This window comes from Talpa occidentalis, unplaced genomic scaffold, assembly GCF_014898055.3.
Source record: "Talpa occidentalis isolate TD23 unplaced genomic scaffold, MPIMG_talOcc4v2.1 talOcc4.6, whole genome shotgun sequence".
NCBI lineage: Eukaryota > Metazoa > Chordata > Mammalia > Eulipotyphla > Talpidae > Talpa > Talpa occidentalis.
In genome coordinates, this window is record NW_023604972.1 from 47,531,423 (window position 1) to 47,545,459 (window position 14,037).

Here is a 14,037-nt window from a genome sequence, read left to right on the forward strand (position 1 = left end):
TCTGTATAATATAAATATATGCAGATATATGTTTGTATTAATTTATATATTTAAATATATATACAGATATATCTGTGTTAATATAAACTCAATTTTTAAAAAAAGGAAGCAATGAAAGCTTCCTAGTCAAGCTAATTTCCTTAACTAAATTATGAAGTTTTCCTTAAACTTCTAAGAGAGGTCTGGCAGACATTAAGGCACCATCACAATGCACTTTGTTAACATACTAAACTGTCTATAAAAGCTGTACTTTTTTCCCCCTGTGGTCTAGGTCCCTTGAGCTCTAATTGAAAACTGAATATTTAACATATGTGGAATAACACAGATTTTTACAAATTTTTAAAAACTGTAAAATTATTTGTTTAAACAAATATAAATTTAGTCCTCCGGGATTAAAATTATGTAAAGACTATAAAGTACTCAAAAACAGAAAAAAATTAAAAATTGTATCTCCGACATATTTGCTCCTAATTGGATGATTTAATTAAAGCAAGGATGCTCACTGTCAAAGCCATATTTCGGCATAAGAAAAGAATGTGCTGTGCACTAGACAAATAAGCTTTAACTCTTGATATTTTTTTAAAAATTTTTTAGTGTGTCAAAGTCCACTGATGAGGAATAAAATGTTTATTTCTACAAAAAGTGCATTAATTTGAGAAAAGAGTATTTACAATAATATAATTTTCATGTATTATCAAAAAGTTACTGATCAATTTTAAACTGGAAATATCTAGCTAAGCTTATGAGTTAATACAGAAAATATTAATGATACTAAAAAATATAAAATTATGTCTGGATCAGAAAGATTAAAAGCCAATTAAACATCCAAGTTCTGTTTCTACTTTCAAAGAAAGAAAAAAATCTACTTTTGTAATTTAAATCATTAAATATCACATAGCCTTATATTTTGCTTTAGGAAACCATATTGGGCCAATACTTTTGCCAGTTTATATACGTAAGAGATGGTTTTTCTTAAGCTAAGAAACAGTATTAAAAATCACTCTATTACATAATCATGTTATTTTCCACTGAAATAGGCATTAGTTGATGACATACACATTGAGAAAATGTGATCTGTAGGAATACACAAAAACATTTACATTAAACATATCACACACATACATACATACACAGTCATAAATCAATCAAAGGGAATGACATGTTCATAATGTGGGCTACCCTAGTAAAAAAAAATTATCTTTGGTTGTGTATAAACCAAAGTGAAGTACTTCTACTAAATTAAACAGAACACTTGAGCATTTTAAGGATGCTCATTATAGAGACAACAGAGAATAAGAATGAAAGATATTAGTAATAACACAAAGGTAAAGTCTAGTAGTTGTCTTTCTAGGGCTGTCACATCATAATTGGCCAAAAGGGACATAAAAAATTTCAGATCTTACAGAAATAAAAGGTAAGCAATTACATTTTTATAGTTTTAAAACATTTTGATCTTTTCTCAATACTTTCATTTAAATGTAAGAAAAGGACAGATAAAAGCAGCACAGGCACTTTGTGTACAATAGAACTGCCTCGATTAAGCTAAAATAAAGGGTTTTCTTACAGTCCGTAAGAATTATTACAAAAGTTCAGCTATATAACTCAAAATATTTAGGTGGAACCTAAAAGCTAAATTTAAGAATGCAATCATTAGCAGCCTATTTCCAAGCATTAAACACATTTGAAATATCAAATCATTTGAGTGAAGCTTTCAATCTGCTCAGAAACACCCACAAGTGGTTTACATTTTGCAAATGTGATGGGGAACTAAAGAGAGTGTGGCAGAAAATCTCTGCTCTCAAGATGTTTACACCATTTGAAAATGAAGTGGTTTAACGGTGCTAAGCCCTGGGTGATTTGTAAGCAGGACAGACTTCAGAGTGATCCTTGGAAGGCCTGGGATCATTGAAAAAGCTGCAAGTAAAGAGTACCAGGCCAACTTATCCTGAGCAAGAGAATTCAGAAGAACGATGGACAGAAGGGAACACAAAATATCTAGAACTGAGATGCAAACAGAAATGTAGCCTGAATCTCTTGCTACTGAGGTTATCAGGCTGTCTGGTGTAGTTTAAATGAACCTGTGCTATGTTCTCATATTTTTCTTTTTGTAGATGTTTTGTTTTTAAATCAGAGGACTGACATTATGTCTTGTCTGAATTGACTTTTAAAAAAAGCAGGTACCATCAGTCATTGCAAAAAATGAAAATTGTATCTGCACAATTAACAAAAGTTGTCTCAACATAAAAACCTAGCTAAATTGGAAACTTACTATGCTTTATGTTGCTTATTTCACAACCAACTCATCAAATTTTTGCCATATACTGATTTCTGTCCTTAGACCAGTGCTCCTTGATTACTCCTATTCCAAAGGACACCCCTGAACCAAGTATTTCCTCAGGAGGCCTGAATTTTATTAGTGTTAACAGTTTACATTCCACAACATCTTTATTATCTTACCATACACTGGAGTTTTACTTGTCAAGCTAATACTGGGTTATAGGAAAAGTCCTAACACACTTTTGCACAGGAAACAGAAAAAATATGTCATGACTTATCCGACATGCAGTATTTTTTTTTTTTTTTTAGCTAATGTTTTATGTCATCTATTGTGTGTGCACAATTAGGAGTTTTTGCATTATTCCTGGTGCATTATACAAATTCTCAATTTTTTTTTTCCTGACTGAATCTAAGAGATAGAAGGGGTATCCCCCTCAAAAAAAGAAAATGCTTTCTTTAACAAATAATGCTCACTTTTGACTTTAAATTTTTAATATTCATTTGTAGGTATGAAGCCTTTATAACTAGAAAGAATATTAAAGTCAATGCAATTTTCTAAGTTTTGTTTTACGAAAAAGTTAAATCTGAAAAAAAAATCTCATTCCATTATAAGAAATCTTAGGGTGTAAGTTTAAAAACAAACGAGTAGTGGAGTTACTTCGGGGGTGTTACTCTTAAGGAGCATATAAATGGATGTCTGCTGCCTGGCGATGGAGGTGCTGCGGTCTGAAGGTTAACATAACCTCTATTACAGCCAAGAAGCTCCTCAGAGATTTAATTGGTTTGTGGAACAACTCCAAAAGTAGTGCTGCGCTTTCTTTTTTCTTTGCCTTTCTGCCTCTCTAGCTCTCTTTTCAAATAAAAAGGGAGGACGCATGGTAATGCATCATTTATAAATTACCTTGTTATTGCAAAAAAACAAAACACTGCTTTGAAAACCAAACAAACTCCTGCTGCGGACTCCAGCATGTTTGATGGAGATCCTTCAAAAGAGTCCACGGCTTAATAGCGGTTGTTTATGTGGAGACTTCGATCTGTACCTGCTGTCCCCCGTCACTCCCTGGAAACTTGGCGGCAGATGTTGCAGGCTAAGTTGTCTCTGAAGTGGCTTTCTGTCCTCGTCTCCCCACCGCAACGGAGTCAAACAGCATTAGATCTCTTTATTTGTGCCTAAGGCAAGTTTGGGAGCGCAGCTGTGTCCACCCCCTCTCCTACCTTTGGTGTTTCAGGCCTCCAGGCAGCGAGTGTGAGACCAAAACGGTTCTGCCGCTCTCAACTATCTCCGCTGACAATCCGGCCGCTCGCTGCGGGCTGGGGAGGCTGCTGCCGCTGCTGCCAGCAGATGTCGGCGACAACCTGCTAGCTTACACCTGGACGCGGGGCCCTCACCTCGCGCGCGGTGCGCTGAAACATTCATGACTCCAAGGAGTTGCAGCCGCAATCAAAGCCCACGTCTGGTCCTCGCGCAGCCCGCCGACCCCGCCACCTCGGCGGGAGCTGGCGGCAAGGAAAGGTGGCGGGATTGAGGGACAGAGCGATTGCTGGCGTCGCTTTGATACTTTATTCCAGAACTTCAGTTACTTGATCAAGGACTTCAATTCAACAGTGAATTCTGCTGCAAATGAGCCCGGTGAGGCCTCTGGGCCATAAAAGGAGAACATTTGGCTTGAAATTCAGCATGACGGGACTCGCAGAGTAAATGTGCGTGACTCCGGGTTAAGTTCTCAGTACGCTGATTTGTTTCTTAACTAACCCTCAAATGGCAGAAGCTGCAGTAAACAACTTATAAATAAATGGCAAGATTGTTTTCAAAGTAGAAACATGTCATTGAGTAGACAGAGGTTCTGCTGTTTTGGAACCAACAGCCATAACCTAAAAGCAATTGTATTTTTCTTTTCAAGCAGTATAAAGTTTGTTCTGCCTTTTTGGTTTTATTGTTGTTGCTTTTAAGGAAAGAAAGTGATTGTTGCTTCCTTTAAAAATCTGAGACGAGAACACATTCCTGTTTATTTCTTGACAATGGAAATCCAACAACATCCATTTCCAAAAACTAGAAAATTTTTCCTAATTTGGACAATATACAAACTGTTTCTCACACATACACACACACAAACACACATGCTCCATACCATTATACAAATACTTCATAAAGAGTATAATCAATAGTAAACAGATACAAGCCTTGCTCAGCACCGGAAAATAATAAAATTATTTGCAAAATATATTCACCAATTTATATACTGATGACAAAGTTGCATTTAAAAAGAACTGGCCTAGAATGGCTAATAATATATATTCTAATAAAACATTTGACATGCAGAGATCTTTTTTAGCAGGAATCAGTGCATCTAATCTATGCTGATATAATACCATTTATAAATTTCCTAATATTTAATGGAAAAGGTAATTTGTGATATAAAAGAATACACACATATAATAAATCTTTCATGAGTAGTCTGAGTTCTATGCTTAACTTGGTTTAACCAAGCACTGACTGGTTCCAAGGGGTAAGTTGGTAGACAGGATTCCTAGCTATGGAGCCCAATCACAAATGAGTGTGGTTACCTAAATCTATCAAAAGAACTCCAAGGCTGCTTTTCTCATTCAGTGATTATTCCCTGGCTTATCTCGAAAACTTAACTAAAAGAATAGCTAGAGAAGCAGAGGACACTGAAGTCTCCTACATCTAAATTCTTCTCTATATAATCTTATGAAACAAACCATACCCATATAAACTAAATTGGTGAAAATAATAGTTAAAGCAGTTTAATTTTTGAGGACTTAATGAGTGACAATAAGTAAATGGTAACAGTGAGCCATGGTCTTCTACCCATATATAAAGCATTTTTAAATCAAATGATTCAATTTTAATATCCTACATTAAAATTAGGTCTGCCAAATAGGTTCTAAATCCCTGATTCTCTTTTTGCCTCTGGGACCTCATTTTCTTACTTGGTAAATTATTTTAAGTTTCTCAAATAAAAGATACTCTAAAGCAAAAGGTATTGGATTCTAAGAAATATTGTGTTCTTTTTTATATAAAATAGAAATAAAATTTATGGGATATTAGGATCTCAATACTAATTATGCCACTGCACCATGCAATTGTGGTTTTACTTAGATAAATAATTAAATATTACTTTTTAAAATAATAGGGCATAGTTTATATCAGTTATTGTAAAGACTTCTAAATAAAACCCAACAAAATATTCGCTATGATTAAGTATCCCAGGATTGGTACAGATTCTTTTTTGGCACAAGTATCATAGAGTCACATGGTTAACCTTGTCAATAACAATATTTATTGTGCTCAGGAGGGTAAAAATAGAACAATTTAAAGGCTTCATTCACGCGAAAGAAGCAAAAAAGAAAGGTTGCGTAGTATTATTAGAATATATAAACTGGTATAAGAAAGTTGCAAACCTAAAAGTGAAATCATAGTGGGGCTAAGTGTGTTTGAGAATAAATAAAGAGGGAAATAGGGTGGATAGAAGGAAAGAAAAAGAGAAAGGGGAAAAAGGAAAGGAGAGAAAAGGGGAGGGGATATGGAAGGAAAACACTATAGAGACCATGTAGCATACTTTAGGAAGTATGATGATTTCCTAAAACATAATGTAAACATTTGTTTACATTTAAAAAACATAGGGACTCTGCAGTTGTCCTAATAATACACAGAACACTAATTCTGCTAAAATGCTGGAATGATTCTTGCTGTGTAAGTCTATAATTTTTTTTCAAGATTTATTTATTTATGCATACAAGAGCTGGGATACAGGCCAGAGATGTGGGGGTAGGGGGGTGAGAGGATGAAACAGAATGTGGAAAAGAACAGACAGACTGACTGAAATACACTGCTGAGGGGAGCAACGGGTGAGACAGGAGAGGTCTACTGCGCCATGTGGATAGCTCCCTGGCCAGCCGGGGGATCAAACTCATACGCAGAGACTGCGGATAGCTTCAATGGTTGTGTCTTAACCCCCTGCACCACCAGGGAGGCCCTGTGAGTCTGTAATTTAATGTTGGGAAAAATACCAGTTATAATTATGTATGTGTGTGTGATGTGGGAAACTTATATTGAAATTCTTTCAGTACAGAGACCAGGTTGATGAGGAGTTGACAGAAACTCAAGTATTCTTAATAGTCTGTGAAACTGTGAAAATGGGAAAGATGGAAAATAAAAAAAAAGGAACAAGGCCTTCCCGGTGGCACAACAGGTTGAGTGCAGCGCTGTGAAGCTGTACAATGCCAGTTCGATTCCCGGCCAGTCAGGGAGATTTGTACATGGCATGGCCGACCTCTCCTGTCTTGCCTGCTGCTCCTCTCAGCAGTGTATTTTGGTCCTTCTGCCTGTTCTGCTTCCTGCTCTGTCTCCAGTGAATTCTCTCACCCTCCTATGCCTCTCTCTGGCCTGTACCCCGGTGCTTGTATAAATAAATTTTTTTAAAAAAAAAATTTAAAAAGAGGAAGGGCAAAGATTTCTCAAGTTATCTAAAGGAAAAGGGCTATATGTTGATAACTATTGACTTAACATCAAACACCAGTTTAAAAAAATAATAAATATTATAAAGGATCACGAGTAAGAAACAGAAATAGAAGAGCAAACCACACCTCTCTGATTTCCATAATCAAATACTTTTGCATCACTGGTTTGTTTGGATGGTGCAGTATATAAGCTCATACCTTAAATTCTGGAAATAATTTAACAAAACTTATTAAATTTATTGAGATGATAAACTGACATTGTATACTTGGATGGGTTTCTAGCTTTACCACACTATTGTTAGTTAACTGTGGAATGCCAGTCCTGGGGAAAGGCTCTCATGGATTGCCACAATGAGGTCTTTACAGTGGCATTAAATAACAGGCAAAAATTTGCTGGTGACAAAATGTTAAAAAAGTAAAGCTATCAAGAACAGACATGATAGAGAAAGACTAAATCGGACTTAATCGGGCATACATAGAACCATACTGAATATTTGATGGAAAAGCATATCAATTAATTGAGCCAACAATTGATATTTAATAAACCTAAAGGCCTGCATTTGAGCAAAAACAAAGAAATCACAAATAGCATCGATAGGGGTAGAATGGATAAACTGGAGTTTCAGTGAATCACACAATATCAAGATCTGTTGTATTTTGAAATAAAAAATATTTGAAAACTGAAAGCTTTGTACTAAATATTTCACCAAAACTTATGTAGAAGCAAAGACTGACCTGATGTGTTCTAGTATGTCATCTACATTTATCCACTTGTAGTAATTTTAATGTTTCTGCAGCAGAATGCCTCAATTATGAGATTATGAAGTACTGTTTTATGTAATAGATGATATATAAACTATATCAGATTCTTAAAATCTGAAAATTTTGAATTTTGGAACAATTTAACCTCAAGAATTAGAATAAAAGGCTTTGGGACCCTGTTAGACAAAAGTGTAACCAAATCACTAAAATACAAAGGAAATCTTGGGCAAAATAATGAAAGCATTACTTTTCAGTCATGGAAAAATAAATAATGATTAACCTGACATGACAGCATGTGGAATATTCTAGTAGTTCAATTTAGGGAGAATGTTAAATTCATTTGGTATCTAACACAGTATTTGGTACACATTAGATACTAATAGATATTTGTTGAATAAATGAATGAATGAGTATAATACATCATTAAAAAAAATATATATATATAAGTTTATCCAAACTCAAAGATTTCTTCTACTCCCAACCTATCATACTGGTTTTAACCCTCAAACTGTAGACCACCCAACAATTCACAAATCACTACTCTTGGCTACCTCACTTTGTTCATGATGCTTCATCACTGGAAATACTCATTCAAACTAATTGTACCTGATAAAATCCTAGCCATTTTCTAATATAAAATATATTTTATATATAAAATATATTTTATATATTATTTTATATATTATATATTTATATATTCTATATATTTTGAAGGAATATTCCCAAATTCCTACAGAAAGAGTTTATCTCTCTTCCTCTATATAGTTAAGAATACCCAATACCTACCTATAGTATGGCCCAGATGACATCTGGAATAAATAGTATTTTTGTATATCTTGGTGCCCAAACAAATTTTAGACATCTTAAGGGATAATTTGTAACCACTACTTAGTATTACCTGATAAATAACTTTTGTATATTTATAATACAAAAATTATCAAATTAAATCAAAATTAGTAGGAGTGATTAAAGATTAAAAGCTAATTTTTTTTGCCTTGAAAAGTAAATTATATATTTATTTGTCTTGCTAGATATCAAAATGACTCTGATCACACTTGGAAAAAGCAAAATGATTATCTATACACCTGAAAATAAAATTATAAAAAATTCTGCCTGTTTCCTAATCTGTGTTTTCAGCTCAGCAGCAGGAAATGCAAGTCTAAAAGCTAATTTTTAATCATGAGAGTTAAAAGAATATTTACAATATTGGCAACAGTAATGGGACCACTGTCTGATTTGGCTGGCTAATGAATCATTAGCTCTAGCATTATACTGGTACAGCACTTTAAAGGGTGATAATGATTAAACAAGTGACATAATGCCTAACTGGGAGGAAAGAAAAACTAAGATGATACATGAAAAACTTTTAAAACATGTAAAGTAAAATTCAAGTACATGGAAGAATAAATCTGTTATGTATTGTTCCAGAAACAGAATTCCAGATCATGAATTTAAAGAGGTACAAGTTTCATTAAATACAAGAACTTTCTAGAGGTTTGGTGATAAGAGGTTGTTTCATGAACCACCTTGTTCTCTCTACTTATGGTCCTACCAAAGGGTAAATGATCTACTGGGAATATTTTCTCAAAGTGGATTTCCTAAGTGGTTAATGAAACTCAGATGTTTTTAAAATTATATCTATCTCATAGAAGTAAAATCCTAGAATGTAAAAGTTGTTATGTTTGAAAAACAAACTTTGAATCATATAACATTAATTATAACTTAGCTTGGCACTTTAAAATAAACATTGATTTCATCAACTATTTCATCCTTTTATAAAAATAAGTGTCAACTCTAAACACACCTAATGTCCTCTGAACCAGAAGTGAATGTAGTTCACATGCTTGTCAAAACAGAACGATGATGCCACTGACATACAATGAAAGAATTTTGTTATTAATAACAGTACGTGCCTCTGAAGCAAACCTGCCCATTGTTACATATGAAAAGGTTTTAAACCATTTTTTTTATATTAATACAATAAGAAATAGTGAAAATATATTAAAGAAATCATAAAACTATAGTATTAGGGTTTAAAGTACTATTCAAATTTCCAAATATAAAACTGTCTCAAAATAGGCTTCCTTGGTAGTGAAAACCTATACAATATATATGTTTATGTACATATTTTTATACATACCTATGTGTTTGTGTATGTTTATCTCACCATTGCAAAGTTCAACAATGCTTTATAACTTTCAAAATACTTTCATATAGTCAAATGAGAAAAGCTGTTAGAAGCAAGACAATGGTAATTTACACCTAAAGAAATGGAGGTTCTGAAACATGTTCCCACATCTCATTGTTACTAAATGCTAGAAAGATTTTACTTCTAATACCCAGTCTGTCCTCGCACTGTGGAAATTCTCAGAACATGATGTCCCCAAGTCCAAGGATGAAGCAAACGATTGTCCTTATTTAAGTATGTATACAAAAAATTTTTTATGCATTATTTAAAAAGGGACTTGTGTCAAGTCACAACTTGAAGATGTATTAATAATAGCTAATAATTTATGAATCACCCTGAGTAATAAGAAATTTTCATGAGACAATAATAATACACCTCAAGTATAGTGAGCCCCTTAAATTTTCCTTCATTATTTCACCACCCTTATTATGCTGATCCAAATAGTCAGCTCTTTCCCAACACATCCCCACATACAAACCTCATCTCCTTCCTGAGGCCTCATCAAGGAAACCCGGTCGTACTGTCGCCGCAACAAAGCCCAGAGTGCATCAAGACGACCCTGCAGAGAAAGGAGACTGGTCAGTTCCTGGGGTAACGTAGCCCACACTCTATTTGCTGAATAAGTGAGTTAAACTGAAGAAGTTAAAGTCTTACTCTACTCTCATTTCTTTCATAAATTAAACAAATACACAAATCACAAAAATGAGGCTATTGTTGCCAAGAAAGTATCCATTTGTTAGAATAAAATGAATGTCAGCTATGATGTATCTTGTTCCTCCTTAAATAGTTGGGGGGAGAGTATACTAAAAAAGTCACAGTTTCTCTAGGAAGTTTCAGTCAAATCACACAATTTGGACAATTACCTTAATTGGTGTGTACCACTTCGTCTGAGGAGGCTGTATGGGTCTAGGTCGAGGTGGTTTAGGCCTGACAGGTACATCTTCTTCTTCAGGAATTGTTACAACAGCATTTTTCGCTTTCTCCAGTCTTGCACCTTCCTCAGTAGATCCTTTATCACCCCAACGAACCTTTAAAACAAAGTGGAAATACTGTTGAATAGTGTCCTAGATGAACAAGCTGTCATTTAGACATTTAGACAATGGTCCTTTAAAAAAAAAAAAAATCATTGTTTATTTTTTCACAATACAGGATTTTTTCCCCCTCACTTGTGGTCACCACAGTTTTCTCACCACCAAAGCACCCACAGTCCTCCATCATAGTCTATTGTGGTCCCTGTTTTCTATTCTCCTCATATCCCTCCGACAACCCCTACCCTCCTGAATGTCTTGGATCTATAGTCTGCTTTCAAGGGTCAGTCTTAAAGTTTGTCTCTGTCTGATTCCTTGGCTTCTCTAATTTCCACATATAAGTGAAAATATCAGTATTTATCTTTCTCTTTCTGGCTCACTTCACTTAGAATAATCCCTTCTAGTTCTATCCAAGTTGCTGCAAATGGCATGAGCTTGTCTTTTTTGGTTGCTGAGCAGTATTCCATTGTGCATGTATACCACATCTTCTTGATCCACTCATCTGCTCTGGGGCATTTAGGTTGTTCCTAAATCTTGGCTACTGTAAACAGTGCTGCTATAAAAATAGGACTGTAGGTTTCCTTCTGAATTAGTATTTTTGTGCTCTTTGGACAGATGTGTATGAGGGGTATGGTAGATCCATTTTTGGTCGTTGGAGGAATCACTACACTTCTTTCCATAGGGGCTGGACAAGTTTACATTCCCACCAACAGTGTAATAAAGTTCCTTTTTCTCCACACCCTCACCAGCACTTGTTTCTGGTTTTTTGATATGGGCCATTCTCACAGGTGTGAGGAGGTATCTCCTGGTGGTTTTGATTTGCCTGTATTAAACTGAAAAGCTAATGTGCAGCAAAAGAGACACTAACCAAAACAAAGAGTAACTCTACTGAATGGAAGAAAATATATGCATACCAGATATCTGATAAGAAATTGATATCAAAGATGTACAATGAACTTATACAACTCAATAAAAAGAAAAGAACCCAATCAAAAAATAGGTAGAAGAACTAACAGGCATTTCTCCAAAGAACACATGCATATGGTCTGCTGACATATGAGAAAATGTTCCTCATCACTAATTATTAGACAATGATCTTTTAGTTCACCATTGCAGAATAAAAGTAGGATGAGCAGGGATTACCAAGTGCTTCTTTTCTGAGTGTTAATAGATTTCTCACCCCTAGTTATATTTTAAATACTAAGATCCCAATGAAATTGGAAGCAACTAGTTCTCATTTCAAATAAGGGATTAATTTTTGGTTTACACATGAAATGCATAACAGTATGTCATTCTACTCTCTAAGATGTTAACCTTCTATATGACTACATACCTCTAGATACTGATGCTTCTAGGAGAGAGAGAATATAATTATTTACTAAATGATTACTATCATTTCAAAACCTATACAAAAACAAAATGAGAGATATTTTTCCTTTCAGATGATTGAGGCACAGAGACAATACATGGCAAGCAAAAACCACACAGTAAGTAGCAGGATGGGGATTTAAAGATAGGCAGTCTGGAATAGGTTAATAAGTAGGCTTGAATTTGAATTTTACAGATGTATTTTACACAAAGAGTTAAATCTTCATTCCAATCTTTTCATTAAGTTTGACTAAGGCAAAAAGCATGATGTAAATATTGACCCTTTGGAAGTAAAAAAAAAAAAAATACTTTTGTAAAGCTTGACTTTGTAAAGAAGCTTTCAATATTTAGTTCCTATTCTCATTTGAGTATGGTTATTTGACTTATCAATTTTTCGTTGAGGAAGGCAAATCTGAACAGTCTGCTTTGAAGAGAAAAATTCAGCATCAAGAGGGAATTCTACAAACTTTAGGGAATTCCCTCCTGGGAAACCATGGACATTGAAAATCATAATGTCAAATGATTGTTTACTTTTCAATAAACAAGAACTAATATCCAAATCTAAGCCAAATTATAATGTGTGGGCATGTGAGTAGGATGTGGCCCCTGAAGAAAGGCTGTGTCCAACTAGGAAGCAGTAGAAAAGTTGTAGAAAAACCAAGGACATTACCAAGGACAAGAAAAATAAGAGAATCTCTAGAAAGAAAATGAAGGTCCAACCAGAGCATACTATGACTCACCAAAGTTAAATGCCTTTTATGAAAGAAAAAAAAAATAAATACACTTTAAAGCATTTTAATGCCCTAAGTTAGTATGTAAGAGAGCAGATGATTAGTGTTCATAGAAAGAAGAACTAGTCACAGCTTTTTGTTAAGGCTTACTTAGATGTTTTTACCTTTTTTTACTACTATTTTAGAATAGGTTTTCAATTACAAGTGGACCCTGTTGAGTAATTAAAATGTATCTGTGCCTTTCTATGTGATCAGTGGTATTAGAATGTTTTTTATGGGGTTATTAAAATTGTTTCAAAAGCCATTAAACCTTTAGAGTTAGAGAGCTGGCTTTCATTCCAGAGAAATGACCTTCTCTTTCAAATCACAGTGCCATCACCTAGGTAAACTAAAATTATATAATCTTCAGATGCAGCTAAATTGAACTGAAAACTCTAAAAGCATTCTTGCAGTCCTAAAGTCTCAGTTAAAGGGAAAATCTGAATGAAGAAAAACAAAAGACTCAGCCCCCTCACATTAAACAAATGAATGTCAAAACTCATAGAATTCAGAATAGAAAAAATCAATAGATAAAATGTAGAACATTCAGAAGTTAAAATTGAAGATATATTTGTCTCTTTGTGTGTATGTGTGTGTATGTGTATCAGAATTGAAGGGATGTGTGTGTGTGTATTTATATAAAACTTGACCCTATAAAAAAAGGAACTCTCCTACACTGCTGGTGGGAATGCAAACTGGTGCATGCTAACCACTATGAAAAGCTGTCTGGAGGTTCCTCAAACTACTGAAAATGGAGATACCATATGACCCAGCAATTCCACTCCTAAGAATCTACCCAAGAGATACAAAAACAGTAATTCAAAAGGATACCTGCACCCTATGTTTACTGCAGCACTATTTGAAATACGTAAGATATGGAAACAACCCAAATGCCCCAAAATAGATGACTGGATCAAGAAGATGTGGTATATATATAAAATGGAATACTATTCAGCAATCAAAAAAGATAAACTCATGCCATTCACAGCAACATGGATGGAGCTGGAAGGTATTATGCTCAGTGAAATAAGCCAGAAGGTGGGCCTCCCCTGGGGGCGCGGGGGTTGAACGCTGGGCTGCGAAGCTGCCCGCAGCCTCTGCAGCGCTGGTTTGATCTCCGGCCAATGGCAAGGGTCCCACATGGCGTGCTCTGGCTCTGGTG

At 34.8% G+C, this 14,037-nt stretch overlaps 1 protein-coding gene across 1 annotated transcript in view; it reads right to left on the reverse strand.

Annotated features, from left to right (window-relative positions):
• Window positions 1-14,037, reverse strand: part of ANTXR2 (ANTXR cell adhesion molecule 2) — a 148,433-nt gene that overhangs the window by 44,860 nt on the left and 89,536 nt on the right. Inside the window, exons 15-16 of the mRNA XM_037530266.2 lie at window positions 10,573-10,737; window positions 10,188-10,268 (exon numbers count right to left, since the gene is read on the reverse strand). Coding sequence (XP_037386163.1) covers window positions 10,188-10,268; window positions 10,573-10,737 — 246 coding nt within the window. The remainder of the gene's footprint in view (window positions 1-10,187; window positions 10,269-10,572; window positions 10,738-14,037) is intronic.